At 36.0% G+C, this 25,806-nt stretch overlaps 1 protein-coding gene across 50 annotated transcripts in view; it reads left to right on the forward strand.

The window, feature by feature from the left end:
* mical3a (microtubule associated monooxygenase, calponin and LIM domain containing 3a) overlaps positions 1-25,806 on the forward strand; it is a 153,664-nt gene that overhangs the window by 116,516 nt on the left and 11,342 nt on the right. For 12 of the 50 annotated variants that reach the window (XM_087291780.1, XM_087291788.1, XM_087291779.1 and 9 more), the window contains 12 exons: positions 397-474; positions 764-877; positions 1,083-1,168; positions 1,268-3,137; positions 3,443-3,537; positions 3,644-3,859; positions 5,831-5,881; positions 8,791-8,898; positions 9,031-9,124; positions 11,693-11,743; positions 12,323-12,373; positions 20,656-20,721. In XM_087291780.1, the coding sequence (XP_087147906.1) occupies positions 397-474; positions 764-877; positions 1,083-1,168; positions 1,268-3,137; positions 3,443-3,537; positions 3,644-3,859; positions 5,831-5,881; positions 8,791-8,898; positions 9,031-9,124; positions 11,693-11,743; positions 12,323-12,373; positions 20,656-20,721 (2,880 nt within the window). The remainder of the gene's footprint in view (positions 1-396; positions 475-763; positions 878-1,082; positions 1,169-1,267; positions 3,138-3,442; positions 3,538-3,643; positions 3,860-5,830; positions 5,882-8,790; positions 8,899-9,030; positions 9,125-11,692; positions 11,744-12,322; positions 12,374-20,655; positions 20,722-25,806) is intronic. The other 38 variants (XM_087291815.1, XM_087291809.1, XM_087291816.1 and 35 more) reach the window with 19 other exon arrangements.

A 25,806-nucleotide genomic window follows, 5' to 3' on the forward strand; every position in this document is an offset into this window, starting at 1 on the left:
TCCTGACTAAAGTTGTGGTGTGTGGAAGGGGTGTCTCTGCTAAGTCTTTTTTATTTTTGGTAGTTTGGTGTCATTTGTTCTTCACTCACCCTCATTCCAACCCATCTCAACAGCTGCTGACTTTGAGTGCAATCCATTTGACACTGTAAATGGGTACTTGCATGTGTTTACCTACTAATGCCATTTATTTCTTAATTTTGTCATGCACACTCATTGTGTTTACTTTAAATTTCCCTCAAGACCATCATTGGTTAGCTGCTTGATTAATGTGTTCTTTGCTTGTCCTTTATATTTTTGCACTCAGTATTTGGCTTTAAATGATATCTTGTGCCACCAACACCTTGGCATTTTTTTTTTTAGACTTCTGCTTATCTTCATTTTCTCCTGTGATCCCAGAGCCCTGTGAAGAGGACGATGACCCTGAAGCTGAAGCAGGCAGTCCTGACTTTGAGCCAGGCACTGAAATAGATCAAGGTTTGCCAAATGCCATTTCATGTTGTGATGAGATTAAGCCTTTAAAAAGGTTACAGAATTTAGCATTTTGCAATTTAATTGGCAGCAGAAGCCCTTTGTCTAAAGATAGTGGTGTACTAATTAGAATTACATGTGTTGTAATTAACTAGTTTAACTAAATAACATTGTTTTTAAAATCTTTTAAAGATCATTTTAAGAAATGACAGTACATTGGCAACAGAAATGCATGCTGAAAAAAAAGAAAAGCAAACTTAAGACTCTCACAATGTTTTAATTTCTAAATTCACAGAGGACATTCCCTCAGATGCAGAGGCTGAAGCTCGTTCACGGTGCATAGATGAAGTGGTGACACTTCCAGTGGATAATGATAAAACAGAAAGCCAGGGACAGGTTTTCAACACTGGTAATCATAACTTAATTACAATCACATAATTCGATGCTTTTTCTAGTTTTGTTTGAGACAGATGACTGCAAATGTTCCAACAGTGTCTCTGAACACATTACATCAATGTGTTGCTTCATAGTTACTAAACCTTTGATGATTAAAATCTCAGCACAAGGGAATTTTTGATGCCTATCAATATTTGAGCCAATTTTCTTTTTCCTAGCAGAGAAAACGTCTGCAAATCCAAGGGAGTTGATTGTGGACGTTGTGCTGTCTCCAATCCAAAAACCTGCTTTACCCATTGAGGAGGTAATACCGGATTGTGGGCACAATTTGTTTTCTATTCAAAATGGCAACAAAAAACACTCCATATTATAAAACTCTGCCTTCTCCTCTTTCCCTCTACAGGTGCATGAAGTTTCTCCTGTAGTACTAGTTAAATCTCCTGGTGCACGTTTCTTCCCTGAGCCCTATCTGCCTGATAAAGTCAAGCAGAACATTCCCCCGCCTCAGAGTCCTGATGTTAAAACCCCTCATTCTCCTGTAGCTCAAATCATTGCGCTGTCGCCCATCTGTTCCCAGCCTGTTCCACAACCAGGCACAGCATCTCCCAAATCTCCAGTCCAACCACAGCCTTGTGCCTGTTCTCCAACAGGCAATCCTTTGTCTCCGATTTGTACCCAATCGCAACCCTGCAATGAGCCACCTTCACCCCTATCCACAAGCTCCCCCGTCAGGACTCAACCAGTCCCAGCAGTAACTTCTACTCCTTTAGCTAAACCTGCTTCCGAGAATAGGACTAATGAACATTTGAAAGATTCAACTCCTGAGCTTAAGAAAACAGACCTCATTGAGGAGTTCTGGTTGAAGAGTGCAGAGATTAGAAAAAGTTTAGGGCTCACTCCCCTGGAACGAAGCAAAACTGCGGTGGAGAAGAGCATTGTGAAAACTCCAACACCCGAATCATCATCTCCTAAGTCTTATACCCCAGAGGACTTGTCTGAGGAACAGAAGCCTACATTTACGGGCCGTTCTATCATACGCAGGATCAATATTACCTTGGAGGGTCAGGTTATATCTCCGGTGGAACCTAAAAGTAATGGTTCAGAAAAGAAGGACTTAAGCAGCAGTTCAGGGTTGGGTCTAAACGGAAGTGTGACCACCAGTCAGACAGCTGCTAGCGACAGCTACAACAACTCTGATTCTACAATGCTTACCCCTCCTTCCAGTCCACCACCTCCTCCACCCAGGGAGGAACCTGCTTGTCTCCAAAACAAGAAGTCTCAGGTTTCCTGGGACAACCTCCTTGAAGGCACAGAAGAACCCAAATCTGAGACCATGCCCATTAAGCCCAGGACTCCAGTTAGTCCCCCTCAACCAAAACAAAAACCAGTTACAGCTCCAGTGCCAACCCCTAGAACCAATCCACCTGTTGTGATGAGGGTTAAGGAGCCCAATAAACCACGTCGAGAAGAAGTGAGAAAGTCTTTTGTTGAGTGTGTAGACGAGATACCATTTGCTGATGATGTTGAAGACACATACGATGACCGCACTCCAGATGCAAGTGGTCTTGAAAAGTTTTACACACCGCCGACTAGCAAGGTCAACCGGGATAAGCCGCCTCTCCACTTGGCACTGGCTATGGAAAATGGCAAGCCCAATATCCCTGGAGTTTCCCGAACAGCAAAGGGTTCCCAGCATTTTTCTCCTGAAGCCAAGGAGATCGCAGAGGAGCGAATGAGGGCACGGGAAAAGTCTGTGAAGAGCCAAGCTCTTAAAGATGCAATGGCCAAGCAGCTTACAAAGATGAAAGATTCTGAGGTTGCCAAGGGGGCTGTAGCAAAAGTAGCCTGGGATATTCCTGAAACAAAAGGAAAAAGCAAAAAGCAATCTAAAGCCCAGAAGGACTCTGCAGTGAAGGCCTTGGAGTCCAAAAAGCAAGCAGACACACTTCCAGACCGTTTCTTCTCTACACCATCTAGTAAGGCCTTAGACAGCTCTGTCACATCTTCAGAGAGCTCCACAGGGGGCAAAAGCAAGAAACGCAGCTCACTGTTTTCTCCACGCAAAAACAAAAAAGAAAAGAAAGCCAAAAATGAAAGACTGTCCAGCACTGAAGAAACGCCGCCCAAGCACAAGTCCCTTTGGAAAGCAGTGTTCTCCGGCTACAAGAAGGACAAAAAGAAGAAAGATGACAAGTCATGCCCAAGTACACCCTCAAGCTCTACAACTGGAGACTCGGGGAAGAAGAAAGATTCACCCCTGGACAGGTCCTCAGGTCAGCTGGAAGTTTTTCATTTGAATGGCTCATCTTTTTTTCTAGCAGTCTTACAGAATTTATATAGTCCTACTCTGACACCATCCTAAGCATCATTAAACCTCTTAAATGACTGATTTAGATCAATTTGTGCAGTACATTTAATTTAGTTCGCTGTCAGTATACGATAATTTCCTCAAAAAGCAGCTCACTTCAGACCCTCATGGGTTTTGTTCTTGCAGAATTTTGCTGAAATTTAGTTTGACTTGCATTTTTTCTCAGTCTTTTTCCACTTACGCAAAGATCTGTTTAATTTACCGCTGTAGATTTACGTCTGAGGAGAAATCTAAGCTTTTCTGAGGACTCTGATCTCTCCTGTGACGATGTTCTGGAAAGATCCTCTCAGAAGTCCAAGGGTGATGTAAGTGTATATAATATTTAAAGAGTTTCTTCTTTCTGATTTCAGTCAAATGTTTTTTTTTTCTCTCTGCAGCTTAAACTTTAATGAAATCTTTTGCTCTTCTTAGCGTCATGTGGACCTGTTTGACTTGGTGTCAGATTTGAAAAAAGAAGCCATTAAAGAGGAGAAAGCAAAAGAGAAGGCTAAGGATAGGGCAAAGGAAAGGGGAAGAGTTACTGAGAAGGGCAAGGAAAGGTCAAGAGAAAGGGAGAATGAAAAAAGAGTCAAAGAAAAGATGGTGAAAATGAAAGATGTGGAACGGGAGAAAGGAAAAGAGGAAGAGGTATTTCAGTGATGATATTTCACAGCAGTTTGGAGCTACTGGTTTAAGACAGAACATGAATGCAACTCTATGCCAACAAGCCAATTAATGTAAAACATATTGAGAAATATCAAACAGCATTGGGTTTCATTTGTAACCTGTACGAAATCAAGTATCTTCAGCCTTGCTGTGTGTTTGTGAAGGTGAACAGGGAGTTGACCTAGATGTGTAGAAGAAAGGTTATAGTGTTCTTCAGAAGACATAGAATTTAATAGAATGTGGTTAAATTAGGCACTTTTAAGGGGCTGATATACTTAATGCAAAGCCGAGGAACAAACTAGTGTGATATAATTGTCGAACAAATCAGGTCAAAATCAAGGTCTTTCCTCACTGAATTCTGATATTTTCATATGCGTTTGTTCGTATTCATATGCAAAAATGTGTAACGTAAACAAACCTTGCACACTGAGTCCGATGCGTATTTATTAGTCCAGCAGTTCCCAACGGGGTTTCTAGCCCACAAGGGGGCCTCAGTGAGCTCTGTGGGGGGTCGCGTCATATTTTTATTATATTTTTAGAATAATCCTTAGACGTTTGGGATGGTTACCCTAGTTAATTTTATTCCCTGGCTGACCAAAAAATGGACAGTTTTAATTAGTCCTTCACAAAAAAGACAGTATCACTGATTCGCCTTCAGCAGCTAATAGATAACCCAATCATACTGGACCCAGGTGAGGAAGCTCCAAACATTTCAGGTCGCAGCGCATACTGGTAACATGAAATGCAGGAAATACCAAAATAGTTACCTGAACTATGGTTTTGTTCATTTTTCTAGAAGCAGTTGTTGATAATGAATGCATGAGGCCGTCCAAATTAATAAGACATTTGCAGACAACTCATCTCCCATACAAGCCCAGAGTATATTTGGAGCACAAGGCAAAATAATCGACACACCCTAATTTAGATTAGAGACGTCAAAGTTACTGACAAGAAACTTTAAAAAATATTGTACACAGTTGCTGAAAAATCAAAGCAACGAAAGGGCATATACTTGCAGAAAATTTGATTTTGCCATGCCCAACTGAGATTTTCAAGGATTTTTTTGGAGAGGATAAATCAAAACAACTAACTATATAGATACTATTATCAAATAATGTGTCAAACGTTGCATAACAACAATGTCAAAATACGATAGGGATCAGCTTTGTGTGTGACTTTGTGGTAATAAAATCACTCTTTAAATTGACGAGTCAAAAATGGCAAAACTCCTTGCATACGTTCGTAATGGGAAAACGAGATATGAACATTTTGATATTTGGCAAGATTCACAGCGCACATTTACATATTCATCTAAAATAATGCTCTATAGCTTCTAGCATCAAAGGCGGCATAAGCACATTTGCAAACAGTAAATCACTGCTGAGGTATTTCAAACTTCTGTTCACCTCCAAACTAAGAAAAAAGTTTGCTTTGAGTATATCGAGGCCTTCTGAGTGCAGAGGTTGTGACACAGGTAGTTTGTGTTTGGTTTGTTGTATGTTGTTAAATTAATTTACACCATTTTTTATCTTAGTTGTGGTTTAGTAACTGATGCATTCATGTGTTTTAGATTACATTCTCACCCTCTAAAGTCTTTTAGAGAAAACTTGGTCCAAAATGAACTATTGCCACACCTGCTAGATGCAAGTGAAAAGTTTGAGCCAAACAATTAAGACTAGATATCCTGGAAATGTGTTGAATATTGTAAATGAGTGTGTTCCCAAATGCTGGTTGGCGATTGTTAATTTTGGACCCTGATATTTATTGTGCTGCACCAAAACACAGTCACATTAATTTGTACTTGTTTACTCATCCCCCAGCATCCTTAAATGTTTAATCTTGTGTTTGTATTTGTCGTAGAATCCTGATTTGACTTAATTGTACATTAACCCATCTAATCGCATTGTTATTGTTTTGTTTGTTTTTCCTTTTGTCAATTTATTTCTTTTTAAGTCTGTTTATGTACCTCATGCATTGGCGTTCAAGAGATCATATGCCACAAAGGTAGTGTGTTCATTCATTCCCACTGGTCTACCCGTTTTCCGCATGTCATACCACACGTCGTGGCTAACCCCCTGTCTGTTATTGTTGTTCCAAATGTTTTTTATTCTTTATTTTTATTACTAACCATTATCTGCAGCATGGTGAAGGCTGAAGCACCCCCTTTCTGCTGGAGGATGTAACTGCATCACATGATAAACTCAAAAGGCTTTCTGGCTGTTGACCTGCATATTATTTTCTACACTGTGTAGCTCACTGGTTTACATGTGACCTGTTTTTCTGATTTCATAGCTTTTACTAGACTCTCCAGATTTAACGTTGTATTCTTTATTCTTCAGATTTAACGTCTTTGTCTGTCTTGCACCGTATTTGTTAACTGAATGCAAAATACTGATGAGTTATACAAAGACAACAATGGCAAATGACATTCTATCTATCTATCTATCTATCTATCTATCTATCTATCTATCTATCTATCTATCTATCTATCTATCTATCTATCTATCTATCTATCTATCTATCTATCTATCTATCTATCTATCCATCCATCCATCCATCCATCCATCCATCCATCCATCCATCCATCCATCCATCCATCCATCCATCCATCCATCCATCCATCCATCCATCCATCCATCCATCCATCCATCCATCCATCCATCCATCCATCCATCCATCCATCCATCCATCCATCCATCCATCCATCCATCCATCCATCCATCCATCCATCCATCCATCCATCCAATCTGTCTGTCTGTCTGTCTCTGTCTGTCTGTCTGTCTGTCTGTCTGTCATTTTATCCACCATTTTATGTGTCATTTTATCTATTTTTCTATCATTATGTGTATCTATTGTTCTGTCTATCATTGTATCTTTTGTTACTCGTTTTTTGCACTTAGCTCCATCTATCCATTCTGTCTTTTGTTCCATCCATTCATTCATCATTCTGTCTTTTCTTCTATCCATCCATCCATCCACCCATTCATCTTTTGTTCTATCCATCCATCCATCCATCCATCCATCATTCTGTCTTTTCTTCCATCCATCTATCCTCTTATTCATCATTGTTTGATCCATCCATCCATCTATCCATCCATCGATTCATCCATCATTCTGTCTTTTCTTCCATCCATCCTCTTATTCATCATTTTTTGATCCATCCATCCATCCATCCATCCATCCATCCATCCATCCATCCATCAATTCATCCATCATTCAGTCTTATGTTCTATTAACCCATAACTCTCTTTTGTTCTATCCACCGTTCATCCTGTCTTTTGTTCTATCCATTCGTTGCTCCATCCATCCATCCATCCATCCATCCATCCATCTGTTGCTCTGTCCATCTGTTGCTCCATCCATCTATCCATCCTTTTCTCTGTTCATCCATGATTTCAACCATTTATCCATCCTTCTGTTTCTCCATCCGTCTGTCCATCCATCCATCCACCCATCCATCCATCCATCCATACATACATCTGTTGTTTAATCCATTCATTGGTCTCTCCATCCATCCGTCTATTGCTCCATCAGTTGTTCCATTAGACTGGGGCTCCATCTATTCATCTATCCACCTGTTGCTCCATCCATCAGTCCCTCCACTTGTTGCTCCATCTATCAGTCCATCAAACTCTTGCTTCATCTATCCGTCCATCCACCTGTTGCTCCGTCCATCCACCTGTTGCTCCATCCATTCGTCTATCTGTTGCTCCATCTATCCCTCCCCCTATCTGTTGCTCCATGCAACCGTCTATCTGTTGCTCCATTCTTCTGTCTCTCCATCCATCTGTCCAATTATTGTTATATTGCTCCTGTCTATGTTACTCTATTTCATTAGCTCTTCTTTTCTCTTTCACAAAATCTTTTGGTCCGTCATACTATCCATGGCTCAGTTGCTCGATTTTTCTCTCTTTCTCTCTCTCTCTCTCTCTCTCTCGCTCTATCACTTCACCTCTCTATCTGTTACTATGTCTGTTCTTGTAACTATTTGTCACTCTATTTCTTTGTCTGTTGCTCAATTTATCAGTCATACCATCTATCTATTGCCTAGTCTGCAAATGTACAGTTTGTTTACACATGATTTAAAGTTGTTTGAGATAAAGCGTTTGACTACATTTATTTTACTGAATTTCTTAAGGAAGAAAGTATATTGTGTATATCTATATTGTGTGATATATCCAGTATTAAAGTACATATGCAGAATCATTACTGTGATAAAAATCACTTCTGACTAGACCAACACGAAATCTGCATCTGCAAAAATCCACAGATTTTCATTGACTTATGAGCCCATTATTCAATCTAATGTTTTTCTTATGTAAATGTGTGTAGATATATATTTAATCAGGTTTTTTCTATATTAACTGATATTATTAAATATTATTGAATAATATGCAAATATATGCAAATGTTTAGATGATTTATGTACAATACTTTACAGTTTGCAAAGTAACATGTTCTGTCTTCTAGTAGATATATTACATGGAAGACTTGCTTTGTTTAACAAACAAGTGGTTCTGATTTGATTTGCATTGTAAACCAAAGATAAAATGTTCAAAAACATTTTTTATGCGTTAAATTAGTTACACTCAAAGTCATTCAGCATAAATCTAAAGATTTTGTACAGACTTGCACAGAAATAGTAAAATATCCACTGATTCTGTCTGGCCCTGCTTATGACATGAACTTATACTTCCAATATAGCATCTAGTGTTATTTAATTCAGATGTACTTCAGGCTGTTGTAGCAGTAGCTCAGCTTTGCTGGTAGGTCGTGTTTTAGACTTTGCTGTAGACATATTACTCAGACCCCTGCTGTAGACACCCGTAAGACTGCAGGCAAAGATCCGTTTATAACTGACTTGAACATACGCTACAGGAATACTGGATCTGACTTTTAATTTCCTTTTGCAGAAGACATACACGGAGGAGGAACTGAACGCCAAGCTGACAAGAAGAGTACAGAAAGCTGCACGGAGGCAGGCCAAGCAGGAGGAGCTCAAGAGACTTCACAGAGCTCAGGTGAAAGCCTACTAATGACTGATTTTTTTTTTTTTTTTTCTGCATGAGGTTGTCAGAAAGTTGAATTTCAGCCATCATCACGCAGCATAATAGAGTGTGAAATCAACCAGACGCTACTTTCTGATTCCTCAGATGATTCAGAGGCAGCTGGAGCAGGTGGAAGAGAAACAGAGGCAGTTAGAGGAGAGAGGCGTCGCGGTGGAAAAGGCACTGCGAGGCGAAGCAGGTATCTCTGTCTTTAAGGCTTACTACTTTTACAAATGTTTCCTCAGAAGGGTTAAAACCTAAGAGCAGACTTTCAGACTATCTCAGGCTTTTCTTTATCTATTTTGATTTTGAGGTCCAAGCTCTGCTTGCTGTTGTTTATATTACTAAACTGCATTACAGACTTTCTTTATGCTTTATTGTTTATGCATAAGGCATACTTTGTCTTTTGCTGTTTTGTTAACTTGGGTCAGTAGTTTTTATATACAAACCTTGTATCTCATTATGAAATTTCAAACTCTCTCCCCCTCAAGATCTTTCTTTGAACCTTAAAAGTCATAGATTTTTTTGGAGTGAATATGATACATTTTGTTCTAGTCATGCACAACTTTGAATTATTTAAACAGCAAGACTGCTATTTTTTAACCCTCTAGCTGCAATTATAGGCCTTTTTGTCTTTGACACATTTATATAATATAAATAAATATTATTTAAATCTATTAATGCTAAAGTATTGCTCCTACCAGGCTAATGGAAATCTGTCCTAGCAGTTCTGAATTTTTGGAGAAAGGAATGAGCAATGATATCAATGTATGTGTATACGAGTTAAAATAATGAATCTTATTTTTTTTAAATATTGTAGATGTAAAAAAAATAATAATTCTAACTATTTAGTAAGGATCTTAGCTGTTATTGTAGCAACACAGGTTTTGATAGCCAATTGCTATGAATGATTTAAAGTAAAAAGATTTTTTAAAAATTGGCACACTGCCACTTAAGCTTTCAAAATGTTTTTAAAGTAACAACATTTCGACCTACATAGCCTTCATCAGGTTCAACCTGCCTTTGAGAATCCTAGATGTGGGCACTTTTCTGTTTCTTGGTTGCCTGGTTTAATGTAAAACACACTTATATTATGACATGTACAGTAGTCAACATTTAAAGTGAATTAAAAAGGCTTTTCAAACATTGTCCTAAAACATGAATGGGTGTTGTTTACTAGTTTTAGGCTAATTTAATAAAAACAGTATATGCACTGTAAAACCCAACAGTCAACTTTATTAAATAAAATAATTGTACTCGAAATTTACCGGAAGTTAATTCTACTCATTTGAAAAGAGTTTTGAACTCTTAAATTAAACATATCATTAATTCAGCTTAAATGGAGTAAGTTCGCAGTACTCATATAGATTAGTTTTTTTACTCAAATGATTTGTAGCAATCAGTTTCCTCAAATGGTTTGAGTTGCTTTAACTTATTTTTACAGTACTCAGTTGGTTTGAGTTCTCCTCATTTACTGGGTTTACTGTGCTCATATTGCTTCTATTGCTTATATTGATATATACACACTGGCTTTTAATTTTCAGTCAGTCAGCCCAAGTGCTTCAGGTGAACTGTCTTTCCTTTACAAAAAAAGCCATCTTCACTGCCTGATTGAAATATGATATAAAGTGAGTATCAGACTGGATAAGAGGAACTGCATTAAATTCCCTTTTCCCCGCTACTGTATGTCTTTGAAAAATGATTTTTTACATTTTTTTAACCTTAATATTTTCAATGTAGTTACTGTGCTAGACTGCTGCTAATGACGGCACTAGTGTTTACATGGTCTTTCACCTCATATAAAGCTTTAACAGTAAATTACTGCTTAAGTTTATTAAACTGGATGTATTGTAATTAGGCATGGGACGATAACCGGTTTTAAGTTTTAAACCGCTCTTTTGAAAAGTCAAGGTTTTAAAACCGTCCAAAATTTTAAGGTATTTGTATTTATTTTGTATTTTTTTAGGTTGCTATAGACCTGAACAGTGCAGTGACTTAATTTATATCCATAGAAAAGCAGGATATCCAAAGATGCCTTTTCAAGTTGAAAAGAAGTCAGTGTTTTTGAAACTAATTAAGACAGAAGAAGTCTCAGACTCAAATTTATTATCCCGTTTAGGGAAACTAAAATTGCAGCAAGGTGCTGTCACACAGGCGACACAGTCAATGTCTTATTTAAATCATTTAGTCTGACATTTGTTTTAAAATATTTTAAATGTAATATATATATATATGTTCAATGGGAAAAAAAAGTTGTAGTTTTTTACCCAGACATTCAAAAACACCATATTTTACTGCAGTAATCACAATATTGTGATATCTTTACCCAAGATTTTCATACTGTTAGAATCTTATACTGGCCTAATTTTAATTACATTACAACATTAATATTTTTAAAGGAACCGTATCAAATTAAAAATAGTAACATTAAACTTGCAACCGAAGATTACCATTGTCTTAAAAACACTAGCTGTGCATATAGCCCATTTGCTATCAAAACCTGTGTTTTCTACAATAACAACTAAGATAATTACTAGAACCTTTTGTAATATACAATTGCAGGAAAAAGTGTCCTGTTGCAAAATGTGAATGGTAAATATTGACAAAAGGATTCAGCTATGTGTGATTTCCAAACAGGCTAAAGCCAATAGAACGCAATTGATACGTTTGCACTTAATGCTTCTTCTCTCAACTTCCCCTCTCCCCTCCATCCCAATCTTTTATATGTAGTGTTTCTTAATCTCTTTTATCCTTTACTCTCTCTAAGGGTTGTATAAAGGTTCTAGCGTTAGTCCAAAACAGCGTAAGAGACGCTCAGGTGAAAACTTAGGTGTTGTAGTCGTCTCCGCGTACCTTACCATCTTCATCCCGAGCATCGTCTCTCCTGGTGTCTCCTCATGTGTGCGTCAACTGCATGACCCGTCAGTTTGTTCACACCAAACATAGATTTGTGTGCCACCAACTGGATGTGGTCCAATATAAATGACAGTATTCTAGGCACCCTTTTTTTTTTAAATCACTTTCTATTCATGGTTTGTTGTTTGTTTAGCATAGTATATTTGCAAGCTCTACAGATTACCCATAGCATAAATTATTAAAACAACCCATATGCATTGAATAGCAGACATAGATGACTGACTGGAATTAAAAGAACAAGCTTTTTAATTTGAGTTTCCCCAGTGCTACAAATCTATGTGCCCATCCACCATTACGGGACATGCAGTGTAAATACGATTAACTACATGTGTTTAAACGCCAATAACAAGTTGTAATGAGTGTGCATTTGGCGTACCTTGCTGTGTGAGAGTGTGCGTTTGTGTGCAACATATGCATGACCTGAAGCTACTGGCTGTGCCTGTGTGTGCAGTAACATGTTTCTAATATATCCTTATTGTAGACTATTGGGGAGAGTCTAATTACAGTGAGATCCTGGATTTGCATCTGGGCGGTATGTATTTCAAATCTGTTGCTTGAAATGGACTAACATCTAACGCCCTCACTTTCCCCCCCTGTACTTACTGAAGCCTGTCTCCCTTATATTGACCCCCTCTGCCTAAATATTCTCACATTTGCTCATGTAGTATTATCTAATATTATATCAGTGCAGTTTATTTGCATTGTTAAATGTTTGTACTTGCAACGTATGTAGTATTTAATTGAATTTGCTGTTAATTTAGATTTATTTTTATTAATTGCTAATTATTTGATTGTTAATCTTTTAACATATTAGTGTAGTTTATATTTATTTATTTATTTGTTTATTTATTTATTTTTATTATGTTTAGTGTCATAAATCATGACAGTTATTTATATCTAAAATGAACACATTTTTATTTTTTATTTTTTGCCAAATTGCTTGCTTGCAAAATGCCCTGCAATTATAATCACTTATAATCTTAGGGCGCAAACTATTAATCCTTCCATTAATTTATGGGCTTCCAAAATCCAAGATGGGGCAGTTCACCCAAAAATTAAAAGTTTCTCACTTTTTTCTTTATTCTTTGAACACTAAAGGACATATTTTGGAGAAAGATGAAAACCTGTGACCAAAAACAAATACCAGTGCTTCCCACATAGACACTACTTTGGTTGGCCGCCTAAATACATTTGATGACATTTATTTTTTTAATATTGTCATCCTTTTACACTTTTTTGTATCTGTCTAATAGCAAAGTATCCATGATCAATTAACTAGTGCAGAAGTGTCAAATTCATTTTAACTCAGCGGCCACATGGAGGGAAATCTTTTCCTAAGTGGGAAGGATGGGTAAAATCATGGTATATATAACTTAAAAACAACAAATTCATATTGTTTTCTTTGTTTAAATATGATCAATACAAAACATAAAGCTGGAGCCTGAGGACAACACAACACAATTCATAACTTTTTTTATTTAGTGGCTAATTCATATTCGTAAGATCTTATTCGTAAAGTTTAGTACGATTTGCTCATCCACCAATGGCGGTTGGGATTAGGGGTGGGGTTGGATGCCACACATTTTTATATCGTACTGCTCTTAAAGTGACAGCGTGCAATATTCCTGCTGCCGGCTGTTTTGATCATTTTATCATTAATCAAACATCAAACACTGCTCTTGACTGAAAGACTTTTGCAGCTAGAATTATTATTTTTTCCATAAAGTGAAGATGCTTAAAGCACAGTTTGTTTCATATTTGTATTCTATTGTATTTATTTCCCTTTCCTTATTTATAAGGAGGAAAACAACTGTATATGTACAGTTGAAGTCAGAATTATTAGCGGCCCCTTTTCCCCCAATTACTGTTTAAGGGAAAGATTTTTTTTCAACACATTCCTAAACATAATGTTTCTTCTGCAAACAATCAAAGAATATATAGCTTAAGGGGGCTAATAATATTGACCTTAAAATAGTTTTTAAAAATATTTAAACCTGCTTTTATTCTAAATTGAGGATTTCTTTTTTTATTTCAATAGTCTTAAAAAAAACTTCAACTGATTAATAATAAACTATGTATAATAAAAAAATAATAAATAAATAAATAAAAATATTGTTAAAAATATTTTTTGTCACATCTAGTTAACCATGTGCTGTGAGTAAAAGTTGTGTTTTAGTCCGGCTACCACAGCAAGTATATTTCAAATCTGTGTGAAGCACTGAATTCTATGGGAGTACATATTTTCAGCATTTTTCTAAATATCTTCTTTTGTGTTTAACTGTAGAAAGAAACCCATAAAAATATGAAACAAGGATAAGACTATTTTGGGTGAACGGACCCTTTAATCAAACACATAGATTGCAATAGCTTGTAGTATTGATTAAGCCCCTCCCCTTTAGCCTTTTATAGAGCCAGTGCCTTACTGCTTACCTCGCCAACAGCTTTCATACCTTCCTTCCATACCTGCTCAGTTGCATAGGGGCCCAATACCCTGAGAGACCCCAGTGTTCTGCATCATTCATAATTGTGACTGATGCCTTCATGTGTGGTTCGTCTTCACCTTTTTCCCAAACCTTACATCTCACACTGTGGAGTTTTTGCTTGTTTGAATGAGTGTGTTTGTCTTGTGGTGTTTTCATTGATCATACTGTGAAGTTACCGGCAAGCCATGCCAAAAAACCCCCTACGCAGACAGGAGATCGCGTGGAGCTCTGTTTGTGACAATGCATAAATTATCCATTGTTTTTTAAAGGACGTTGAGGCATTGTTTAATCCATCCTTTGAAACTTTTTCAATGCAACTTACTAGAAAATATTTGTAATAAATATTCTGGTGGGTATTTTATGTTTATGGGTATTTACATATGCAAACAAAGGTAAGTACAACATATATTTTTATTAAAACAAATTTCAGATACGACACAAACTTCATTTTGTAAGATTTCTATGGGTCTTTGTAGCACTGCAGCCCAGTAACTGCTATGTTGCTACAATTTCTTTCGTTTCATAAACAATTGCACAGAGATTAAGTGACTTACATGCGATCTGTGCACTTTTTCCCCCCCATCACAATCTATTTGGTGACAGACCTGTGAACAGTTGGTAGATTTCCTGTAATCCAAGCTTAAAACACTTTGCGTAATTACTGTCAGTGTTCTGAAGCCATTATTTGGCTGCCGAACTTGGTCTTCACATCCAAAACAATACAGTTGTTCTCATTTTTCTTTCCAATTAAAAAAAAAAAAAAAAAAAAAAAAGAGTAAAACTTTAGAAAGCTGTTGTTGTTTTCAGTGTAACTTTGCATCAGTTTGTTTATGGCCTGTTTAATGTGGGTCTTTCCATGCATGTCTGCATTAGAATGCAAGCTTGTTGCTGTTTTTCGTGGATAATTGGCTTCAGATTCTTCCCATAACTGCAGAGTTTGTGCCAGCGATTTGAGGCTTAAAGGGATAGTTCACCTAAAAGTGTCAAAACCTATTTGAGCTTCTGAATTCTATTAAACACAGAGGAAGATTAGATATAAATTGGATGTGTTTGGAAATATGACTTTAATTTAAAATTCAATGTAATGTTTTATTATTATTATTATTATTATTATTATTATTATTATTATTATTATATAAGCACACGCACATTGGTCAATTTCAAATGTGTATATATATATTTTATAATTTATTTAATTGTTGTTTCTCTTAAAGTACATTTTGAAATATTATATTATATTTAATACTATATTTAATTAACTTAATATATACTAAAATATAAAGTTAATATTCTGTATTGTTTGCTGGGTTTTGTAATATAATTAAAATCAATAAAAAATAAGTTGAAAAAAATTATAATGAAACAAGAAGATTTTTTAAATAAAGCCTGAAATCTGTAACTTTTGACTTCCATAGTATTTGTTTTTTCCTACTATAGAAGTCAATGGTCTTCAGCATTTATCAAAATATCTATTTTAGTGTTTTAACAGAAGAAAGAAACTCATAAAGGTTTAAAAAACAATTGAGGGTCACTAAGTACATTTACAGTGCGAAAATATTCATTTTTAGGTGAACTATCCCTTTAAGAGGAGTGTTTCATGCATGTTAGATTGAAACTTTTTTTTAAATAAAGCCCTTTTTATTTTACTTTTGATTTTAACACTTCTGTTAAACACAAGAAAATATATTTTAAATAAAGCCTGAAATCTGTAACCATTGACTTCCATATTTGTTTTTTTCCTAATATGGAAGTTAATGTTTTACAGCATTTTTTAAAATATATACTTTAGTATTTACTTTAGTACTTTAGTATTTAACAGATTAACGAAACTCATAAAGGTTTATAATCAATTGAGGGTCAGTAAGTATATTTAGTGTGCGAAAATATTTATTTTTAGGTGAACTATACCTTTAAAAGGAGTGTTTCACGCATGTTAGATTGAAAGTTTTTTTTTTTTTATGTATATAATATAAGGGCATACTCACATAAGGTACATTTGCCTTGAAACGTGCCAAATCGTGATTGCCCCCTCTCCCCAGCGGCCTGCACTCACATTGCATGCTGTTCAGTTTAACAGGAAGAGAATTGCTCTCGCTCAGCACAGTGCAGATTGCTTTAGTTCTATCGTTTTGTATTATTTTTATTTGTATGGGATACAGTGACATGCAGTCAACACTTTGCCGAATAGATCCACCACTTTTGACGCTCAAAGTATCATAAATATCCTCGTGCTGCAGGTATTAGGAGGTTTCCTGTAGGTGTAGCTGTCGTGCAGCAAGGGGTTTGCGTTTTTAAAAAACTACGACAGTTTGCATTAATTAAAAATTAAGAATGATTAAAAAATCCATATGAAACAGTCTCCTAAAAGTGACATCTCGTCTTTAGTTTCGGGCTCAGGCACGCTTTGCACTCACACCACAAGTGTACGGCGACACAAGTGAACCGGCCTCTGGCATACCTCTTCCAACCGGACCAGGGACGGCCAACTAAACCATGCCTGAGCCCGATTCAGAACACTCACACTTCTCAAACGAATCGGGAAACACGCCTGGGCACAGTTTGGATAGCATAGTGTGAGTGTGCCCTAAAGCTCTTTTTAGTGTCCTTTTGCTTGAACACATCTGTTAAACACTAGAGAGGATATTTTTAATAAAGTCTGATCTGTAACCATTGACTTCCATAGTATTGTTTTTTCCTACTATGGATGTCAGTGGTTTTCAGAATTCTTTAAAATATATTTTTTAGTGTTTAACAGAAGAAAGGCACTCAAGGTTCATAACCAATTGAGGCTCATTAAGTACATTTACAGTGCGTAAATATAATTTTTTGGGTGAACTATGCCTTTAAGAGGAGTGTTTTCTTGCATGCTGTTAAAATATAAAGCCCTTTTTAGTGTCATTTTGCTTTTACACAAGTGTTAATGAGGTCAGAATAAGGGACAGTCATGTAGAAAATGCAGCTGAGGTAAGCCTTTATATGAGTGCTAATTAGTAATAGCATTAGTGCTAATTAGTAGGAATGTGCAATGTTTGCCGTCTACTATAATATCGTAACTGTTGTTTTTGTAATGTGCAAGCTGCCATTGAGCATAACACTCACCTTGCAAAAAGCAAACAAAAACATGTCTTAAGCATACAGAAGCATTCACTAAGTGAAGCACAAATACTAGCATCTGAGTGGGATTGCAAATGCAATGTTGATTTTATACATCAGTGCAACAAACAAGTCAATATAGAGTCTTGTTGTCTAATTTGATCTGTTTCACCAATGAAATTAGTTCCAAACAAAGCCAGATCACATCTGTCTCAATTCACTTACTTTAATAACTGTTTAAATGCTGTATTCGGTGCTTAGTATGTACTTTTTCTTTAAAGATACACATTTGGGTGTGTAGTGAAACCGTTAACAAGCTTTGGGACACACTACGGCATAAAATGTGTTCTTTAATGGACACTTTGACGCGTAATTATGTGCATCCTTTCATCATAAACTGGCCTGCCAATCATCTTGTCACTGTTACCATCCACCATTTAGTTTAATTCAGTTTCATTTCCTACCATATTGGAGAGAAAAGGAGTAGCGCTGATATGCCTGTCATGGGTCTTTAATGTGTAGACATCTGCTCATATTTTTGCATAATGCTGCATTTAAAGGTTAATGGTCAATTTGTTTTTTCCAGATGCAATATAACATGGACTAAATTAAATATAATTTATGTTAAATGTTGATTAGTCACTCAGACAGAACCCTTTATCCACTTACAGAAAAACATGAGCTTCATTTGTACAACCACATTAATTAAAGTCACACTGTAAGAAAATACTTTTCTTGCTTAGATTGTTTGACTTGTTTTTAGTCCAAATATCTATACATTCTTAATTCAAGCATTTTTTTGACACACAAAACATATTGTATTGTTTCAAGAAATTAGTTTTTCCTTACAAAAAACAAGCAAAATAATCTTCAAATGATAAAAACAACATTATTTTGCTTACCACATTGTGAGATTACTTTGCTTGTTTTAAGGAAAAACTAACTTTATTTTGGTATATTATTTCTTAAAACAAGACTTGATTTTTGTCTTGTGTTTTCAAATGCTAATTGGTTTAAGAATTTTTAGATATTTGGACTAAAAACAACGTCATTTGCAGTGCACATATATAAAAAATACACCCTAGTTATAGTTAAACAGTGTCTATTCAGTTTATGGCTTTAAACCAAACCATCCTCCATATCATAATAGGTTTTGGGTAATGTTAACTGTGTATGCGTGGATCAACACTTTACAAATCTAGTAGAAAGAAGTAGATTTTCTGGTGAAATTTGGCATACACTTTTCAATACCCTATTCTATGACACTTTCTTAAAGGCTTGCATATTACTTAGCATGGATAGTATGCACCTTGAGATGCTGTGGCTTAAAGTATAACAGTAAGAATACTCGAATAATAGTTAATAATAATAACTAATAATAGTTCTTTACAATTTATGTAACGCTGTTCTGGACACTCAAATCGCATTGCACATTTTTCGGGAAATCTCCTCATCCATCACCAGTGTGCAGCATCCACCTTGATGATGCAACGGCAGCCATATTATGCCAGACCGCACGCCAGCTGATTGGATGTGATGAAGCCAATTATAAAATGGGGTTTATGGTTAGGAGGCCAGGATGCCGAGTTTAAACCCCTACTATTTTTCGAAGGACATCCTGGGATTTTTAACAACCACAGAGAGTCAGGACCTCGGTTTAACCTCTCATTTGAAAGACGACGCTCACTGAGCAGTATAGAGTCCCTATCAATATACTGGAGTGTTAGGACCCACACAGACTACAGATTGAGTGCTGACCCCTGCTGGTCCGGCTGCAACCAAGCTTTCCCATCTGATCTCCCATCCAGGTACTGACCGGGCGCAGCTCTGCTTGTCTTCAGTAGGCGACCATGTGAGATTTGCAGAGAGCTAGCTGCCGGCCAGTGTTTCATTGATTGTGTTAAATGTAAAAAGAATCACTTTAACATTCAATTATGCTGTTTAACTTTAAGAATAAGGACTCAGAGTTGCAGAGTTTAGGCTTGTCTTAATGTACAACAAAAACTTTACTAAATAGTGTGTTTCATTCAAATCCAACTTGCCAGTTGGCATTATTGTTGCTAATAAGAAAAGACAGAACATACACTTGCTAAAAGAATCACTTGCTTTTTATTTATTTATTTTTTTTTATAATCAAATCAACAGTTTTGGATAAATTGTTTACACCAGGGTTGCCCCAACTCTGTCCTGTACTGAGTTTAGCTCCAACATACCTGAACTACCTAAACAAGCTCCTTATACTAGACACATCCTGAAAGTCTCTTAAAGGGAGTTGAAGCTAAACTCTGCAGAAGACCATTTGGCCACCCCCAAATATTTATTTATTTATTTTTGCTGTTTTAGCAACACTACAGTATCTGTGACAGTAAATTTACTAGCATGAAAACACACTCATACAAAATATTGTTTAATTATTCTCACCTAGATTGACTTCGCTACTGATTAGTTTCAGCCACTTCCGAGAGTAAAAAGGTCGCTGTTGAGCTGTCAAGGATTGTACTGTTTGACTCCTCTGCGATAGTTCATGTTATGAACTAGGACATTGTTGTCAGTTGGTTCAGCTTTGGTAAGGCTGCTCTGTCATCCGAGCTCTGCAGAGCACAAAGACCGACACAAGCATCTGCCTTTTAATTGGTTCCCCCATGCATCATTGGCAAAACCCTTTACTTCGGTGCCAGTTATTCTTCTGACGCTCATTTTTGTCTAGATCTCCTTTTCCATTTGTGGTTAGATTGACAGCCGCCATGCAGATTGCTGATTTCCACATCACACATAGTCGAGATGATTGGGAAATCTATTGTGCAGCCAGACAGAATGGGAACATCCCAAAACCAATATAGTGATTCAAAAAAATCTACAGAAAATGTCCTGATTAGACAGGAGACCTACAGTTGCATACTGTACGCCTTTGATGTAGCCTGTACAGACATTAGGTTTGCTCTTGAGTTGCCACTTATTATTTGCCCTCAGTAGTGCATAGAAGAAAAAGTTCAAAGAGCACTGTGATATTTCACCTCACTTCCTCAACTCATTCATGTTTGCGCTTTAGTCCCGTGTCATTTCCTCACACTATCTCGTATCACACTGCTGCTTTCAGTTTCTCCCCAGAAGTCCTCCCGTTTTTGATTTCCCTCCTCACTATTTTTTCTCTTCCACATCTCTTTCTTTTTCTCCTCTGCCTTTCACCTTTCTGTTTTCCTCCACTTCTTTCTCTCATTTCTTTCCTGTGTTGTGGAAGTTGAGCCCTATGTCGGGACCCCTCGCCGAAGAGCCCTGTACCTCTGCCCCTGCTGTGCCCCTGAAGGTAACGTAAACCCCGTCCTGTTTGCCGCCGGCCAGCTGTGTTTTCATAACTACATGGCCAGCGGCGTTACTTTGGCAACCTACTGGACCTAGGGAGTATCAAAGTGAACTCCTCTCCCCTGCCCTGCCCTGCCCGTGTGTGTTCAGGCTTTCAGGCTTAGTGGATTTCCCCCAGCAGATCACTGCATCACTGCCTCTGATAAACACATTTCTAGCAGATATATAATTAATATCTTAAAGGGCCAAATAATATTAATATTGACCTTGTTTTAAAAATAAAATTAAAACCTATTTTTATTCTGGACAAGTAAGACTTTCTCCAGAAGAAAACATATATACAATAGGAAATACTATGAAAATGTCCTCTCTCCATTAAACATCACATGAGAAACATCTGAAAACGAATATGAATTTCACAGAAGGGCTAATAATTTTACCATCATCTGAAACCATTTTAATAAACATGCATTGTATATGTTATTATTAAGTGTAAATTCATGGATTTTTTTGTACAGAGGATTTCTGTAAACGGTTTAATAAAACTTAATCAGTTGAATGAATCAAACATGCCCACACTATCAACATTTTTCTTTCATTATTGAGCTTCAAATGCTATTGCTATTCTATATCAGCAACACAAAATTGACTCAATGGTAAATGTTTAATATATCGCCCAGCCCTCTGCAGCATCAGCACTAGTCAGGCCCACCGTTTGGTTCCTCTACTGATCAAAGAACTTCTTTGTTTTGTGCCAGTTTAGACTTTCTAAAGAGGACGAGCATAGTGTGAAATGCATTTTTAATTGGTACATTAGAGCAGACCTGATGCGATGACACAGATCATTAGTGTATTTTGGGGGAAACTGCTCTGCTGATTATCGGTGTGATTTTGAAATAACAGCATGATTGTCATTTGCTCTTAGCCGGTTGTAAAGCCGTCAGCATTATATGTGTGCAAAGCTCACAGCTCCTTTACAGAGCTGCATCATGGTAATTCATAGACGATGTGTTCATGTTTGTCCATAACACTGATGATTTTGCTGTGAAGGAGAAGCATGTGTGAGTGAACACAACAGGAAAGTGAGGTCTCAAAATCTCACCCGTCCTTTTTAATGTCTTTGTCACATCATTCCACAACTTAAAGTCAACATGAAATCCAAATGGCCACCTTCTGCTTTTTTATTTTCTCCTGTTTATTCTGCTGCTTATTTTTTTCTACTTCTACTTTTTCTTCTGCATCTTTTATTTATTAGACTCATCATCTCATGAACAGTAGAAACTGGTTTTCTTGTTTCTTCTTTTATTAAACTATAATCATTTTAATTTTTAAACAACAGCAGCAGCAGTATTTGGGGTTAAATAATAATTAAATAATTGTAAAAAGCTATTATGCTGTTTGTTTTTGTTATTTTTGTGATAAATGCATTTTCAAAGATTTAAAGAATGGCCCTTAGCAATTTCATAAATTTGCTAAATGATTAGCTTTAATTTTATTGTAAATTAATCATATTAATTTGTAAATATATTTCATATTATTGCTTTAAGTATACTATTTTAATTAAATAGTATAATAATATTATAATTTTCATTACTAATTATACTGTTTTAGATTGCAGTGTAATTTTACTTCACTTTAATCATATTATTCCATAATATTCCAGCTTGCTAATTAAATCGTGTAAAATATTACTTACTACATTTTTAGTTTAGCATACTATGTTCCTTATAATTGTTTCTGATTAATATGTTATTGCATGTAATTATTTTAAACTTAATTTGGCAACTTCATTTAGTTTTTTTTTATAAGCATTTAGTTTTTTAGCCAATATTATTAAATATTGTTGTATTAGATGTTTGCTATAGTGATTATGATTGATAATTGCATGTTATTGCTGTAATTATATTTGATACTTTCTTATTAAAACACTGTAAAAAAAATCCCATGAAATTTGCGGTAAAAAACTGCCAGCTGGGGTTGCCAGAAATTTAACATGACACTACAGTAAAAAATGTTTTCAAGTTTACGGGAGAAATAATAATAATAATAAAAAAAATTATGGATAAAAACTGTAAGCTGTGGTTGCTAGAAATTTACCATAAAAATACCGTAGACATGATACCAGGTTTACAGCAGAAATAATCGAAAAAAATTATGGTTAAACTGCAAGCTATGGCTGACAGAAATTTACCATAAAGAAATACAGTAGAAATGTTATCAAATTTACAGTAGCCATAATCGTAAAATTTATGGTAAAAACTAAACTGTGGTTGCCAGAAATTTATTATAAAAAATACAGCAGAAATGTTATTAAGTTTACGTAGCAACAATCGGAAAGTGTACGGTTAAACTGTAAACTGTGATTGCCAGAAATTTACCATAAAAAATACTGTAGAAATGTTATCAGGTTTACGGTAGCAATAATCAAAAAATTTATGGTTAAACTGCAAGCTATGGTTGCCTGAAATTTACCATAAAAAATACAGTAGAAATTTTATAAAGTTTACTATAGCAGTAATTGTAAAACTTAGGGTAAAAAAACTAAGCTGTGGTTGCCAGAAATTTAGCATAAAACATACAGCAGAAATGTTAAGTGTACAGTAAAAAAACTGTAATCTGTGGTTGCCAGAAATTTAGCATAAAAAATGCAGTAGAAGTTTACGGTAGCAAAAATCGTAAAATTTAATTGTACAATTTAAAGTAAAAACTACGGTTTTCCTAAGAGAATTGTAAAATTCAAAGTAAAATACTGTCAGCTATGGTTGCCAGAAATGTATAAAAATGCAGCAGTAAAAAGTAAAGAGTAAAAGTAAAGTAAAAATACATGCTCTTTAGTTTACAGTATTCACACGATAAATTTAAAAGACAAGTTATAAAAAAGGCAGGTTAAATAACATTAATAAACACTAATGCCAAATTGAAAAGACTTTGAAACATGTATTAACTGCATTGCAACAAATACATAGCAGGTCTCCTTACAAAAGTATAAACCGATTGGCTTCATGTACTGTAGCAGAACAAATAGACTTCTGTCTTTACAGACATCAATAGCAAAAGTATAACAATATAAACGTTTGTAGTCTCAGACACAGAAAACCTTACCCTAATAATAAAATAAATAAATGGGTTACACTTTATAATACCTACACACTATAAATCCTTTATTTGCACTAATATACATACAGATAATAATAAAAAGGAGAACAATGAATTGTTCAATTGAATTACAATTTAAAAATTAAACCTTTGCAAATGGCATTCCATGTTGACTTTAAATCCAGTAGCTCCAATCACTTCAATTGTCCAGCAAAGTGTGTTGTTCGTATGGGTTTGTAATGCGGTGTGTGTGTGTAACTATACCTGTATATAACAGTGCTCTTACAGCACAGCGTTTAGCGTGGCTGTTCTTCCGACTGTTCTGACTAACTGTGGTTCTTCTTTCTCTGTTCCTCTTGGGAAAGCATGGGGCTGAGTGTTGGGGAGGCCCGTCACAGTGCGTCTCACTTGATAAGTTTAGCCTCCCTGTCCTCTGTTGTCCCCTGTCTCTCTCTGTTTTTTTGTGTGTCCGAGGACCTCTACTTTGCCTCTGTGTGTTAAAAGCGGTCCAGCAGCCGCGAGCACAGCCGTTCGGTTTGTGTTTGTTCTGTGTTTTTTTTTTTTTCCTTGTATGTTGCAAGAGCCGCTTCTCCGTCAGCTACGTCAGTACGTCATGCTACATCCAGGTTTGGCTCATTTCAGTGCTTGGCTTCACTTGTGTGTTTATGTATGTGTAGGGATTGGAGACAGGTTTTTTTTTTTCATCATATACTTCTGGGACTGTACTAGCATGAGCTGAGTCTGACATGTACAGATGTTCCCAGTTTTCTGCATTGATCATGGACTTCAGTTTTATGGCATGAGGGCTTTTTGTTCAACCTCATGCAGTACAATAGAGGAACGTCTATCTGCAGTGCAGGTAAAGGAGATTTATTTATAAGTGTAAACCAGAGGAGTTTAAAAGGGATGTTTCAGATTCAGTGCAAGATGTTTCAGCAGGTTTTCCTGCGTAATGGTGATTACCACTGGAAATTATTTTGACTTGTCTGTTTCTTATTAGTAAAATGCAAATGTAGTGGTTTTGGGAAGGCAATGATAGCAAGGTTTACCGCAGGGTCTTAAAATGTCTTAAATTTTAAAAAACTCAATTTTAGGCCCTAAAACAGGGGTGCTCAGATTTTTTTGTTATGAAAAGCCAAAAACCAAACTTTTTGAAGGCTAGTGGGCCGAAGGTAAATATAGTTGCCATGGGAAATGTACTAGTTTATTTAATACAGTTTAGAAATGACTAGAAAACATTGCATTATATTAACTAATAGAGTTTTTATTTACATTTAATAAATAAATTGTTACAACAAATGATCTCTATTGACAGTATTTGCATTTTTAAAAATGAGATTCATTTACAACATTTAGTTGAAAATTTGTATTTCAGTTTGAGATTTTTTTTTTGTAGCTCAGCAATAAAACTAACAAAAAGTTTGGTCTATTAGCATGTAAGAAGGGTCCGATATCAGGTAGGTGTCAAGAGCTCTACCTGGTGAAAGGAGGATATGGGGTGGAAGGGAGGATTATATAAATTAGCCAGTAGGGTCAAATCGGTGTATTTATTGTAGGCTTGGATCAACCTGATTAGATTATTGCTAATTACAGATGAGAAACCAGACGCAATCAATCATATCACATGCTCCTCTCGAAATTAGTTTGTAAAACTTTACTTCGAAGCTAAAACATTCGTACCATTTACTTATGAAATATATCCATTATTACAGTGGTTCTCAAACTGTGGTACGTGTACCACTAGTGGTACGCGGACTTCCTTCTAGTGGTACACGGAGGAATGAAATATGTCATGTATATGCTACATATATTTCAAAATTTATCAAAAATTATGTATATAATATGCCATATATGAAATATAGCCTATATTTCTGAGGTAATCTGCCACATTTTTTTAACCGTGTGGAGTTGTAGCTGCTTTACTAGGGCTACTACGCTTCTGTATTTTAATACTGCTCATTTTGGTGGTACTTGGAGAGACAATTTTTTTTCT

This window comes from Danio rerio, chromosome 18 (genome assembly GCF_052040795.2).
Source record: "Danio rerio strain M-AB ecotype USA chromosome 18, GRCz13ab, whole genome shotgun sequence".
Lineage (NCBI taxonomy): Eukaryota > Metazoa > Chordata > Actinopteri > Cypriniformes > Danionidae > Danio > Danio rerio.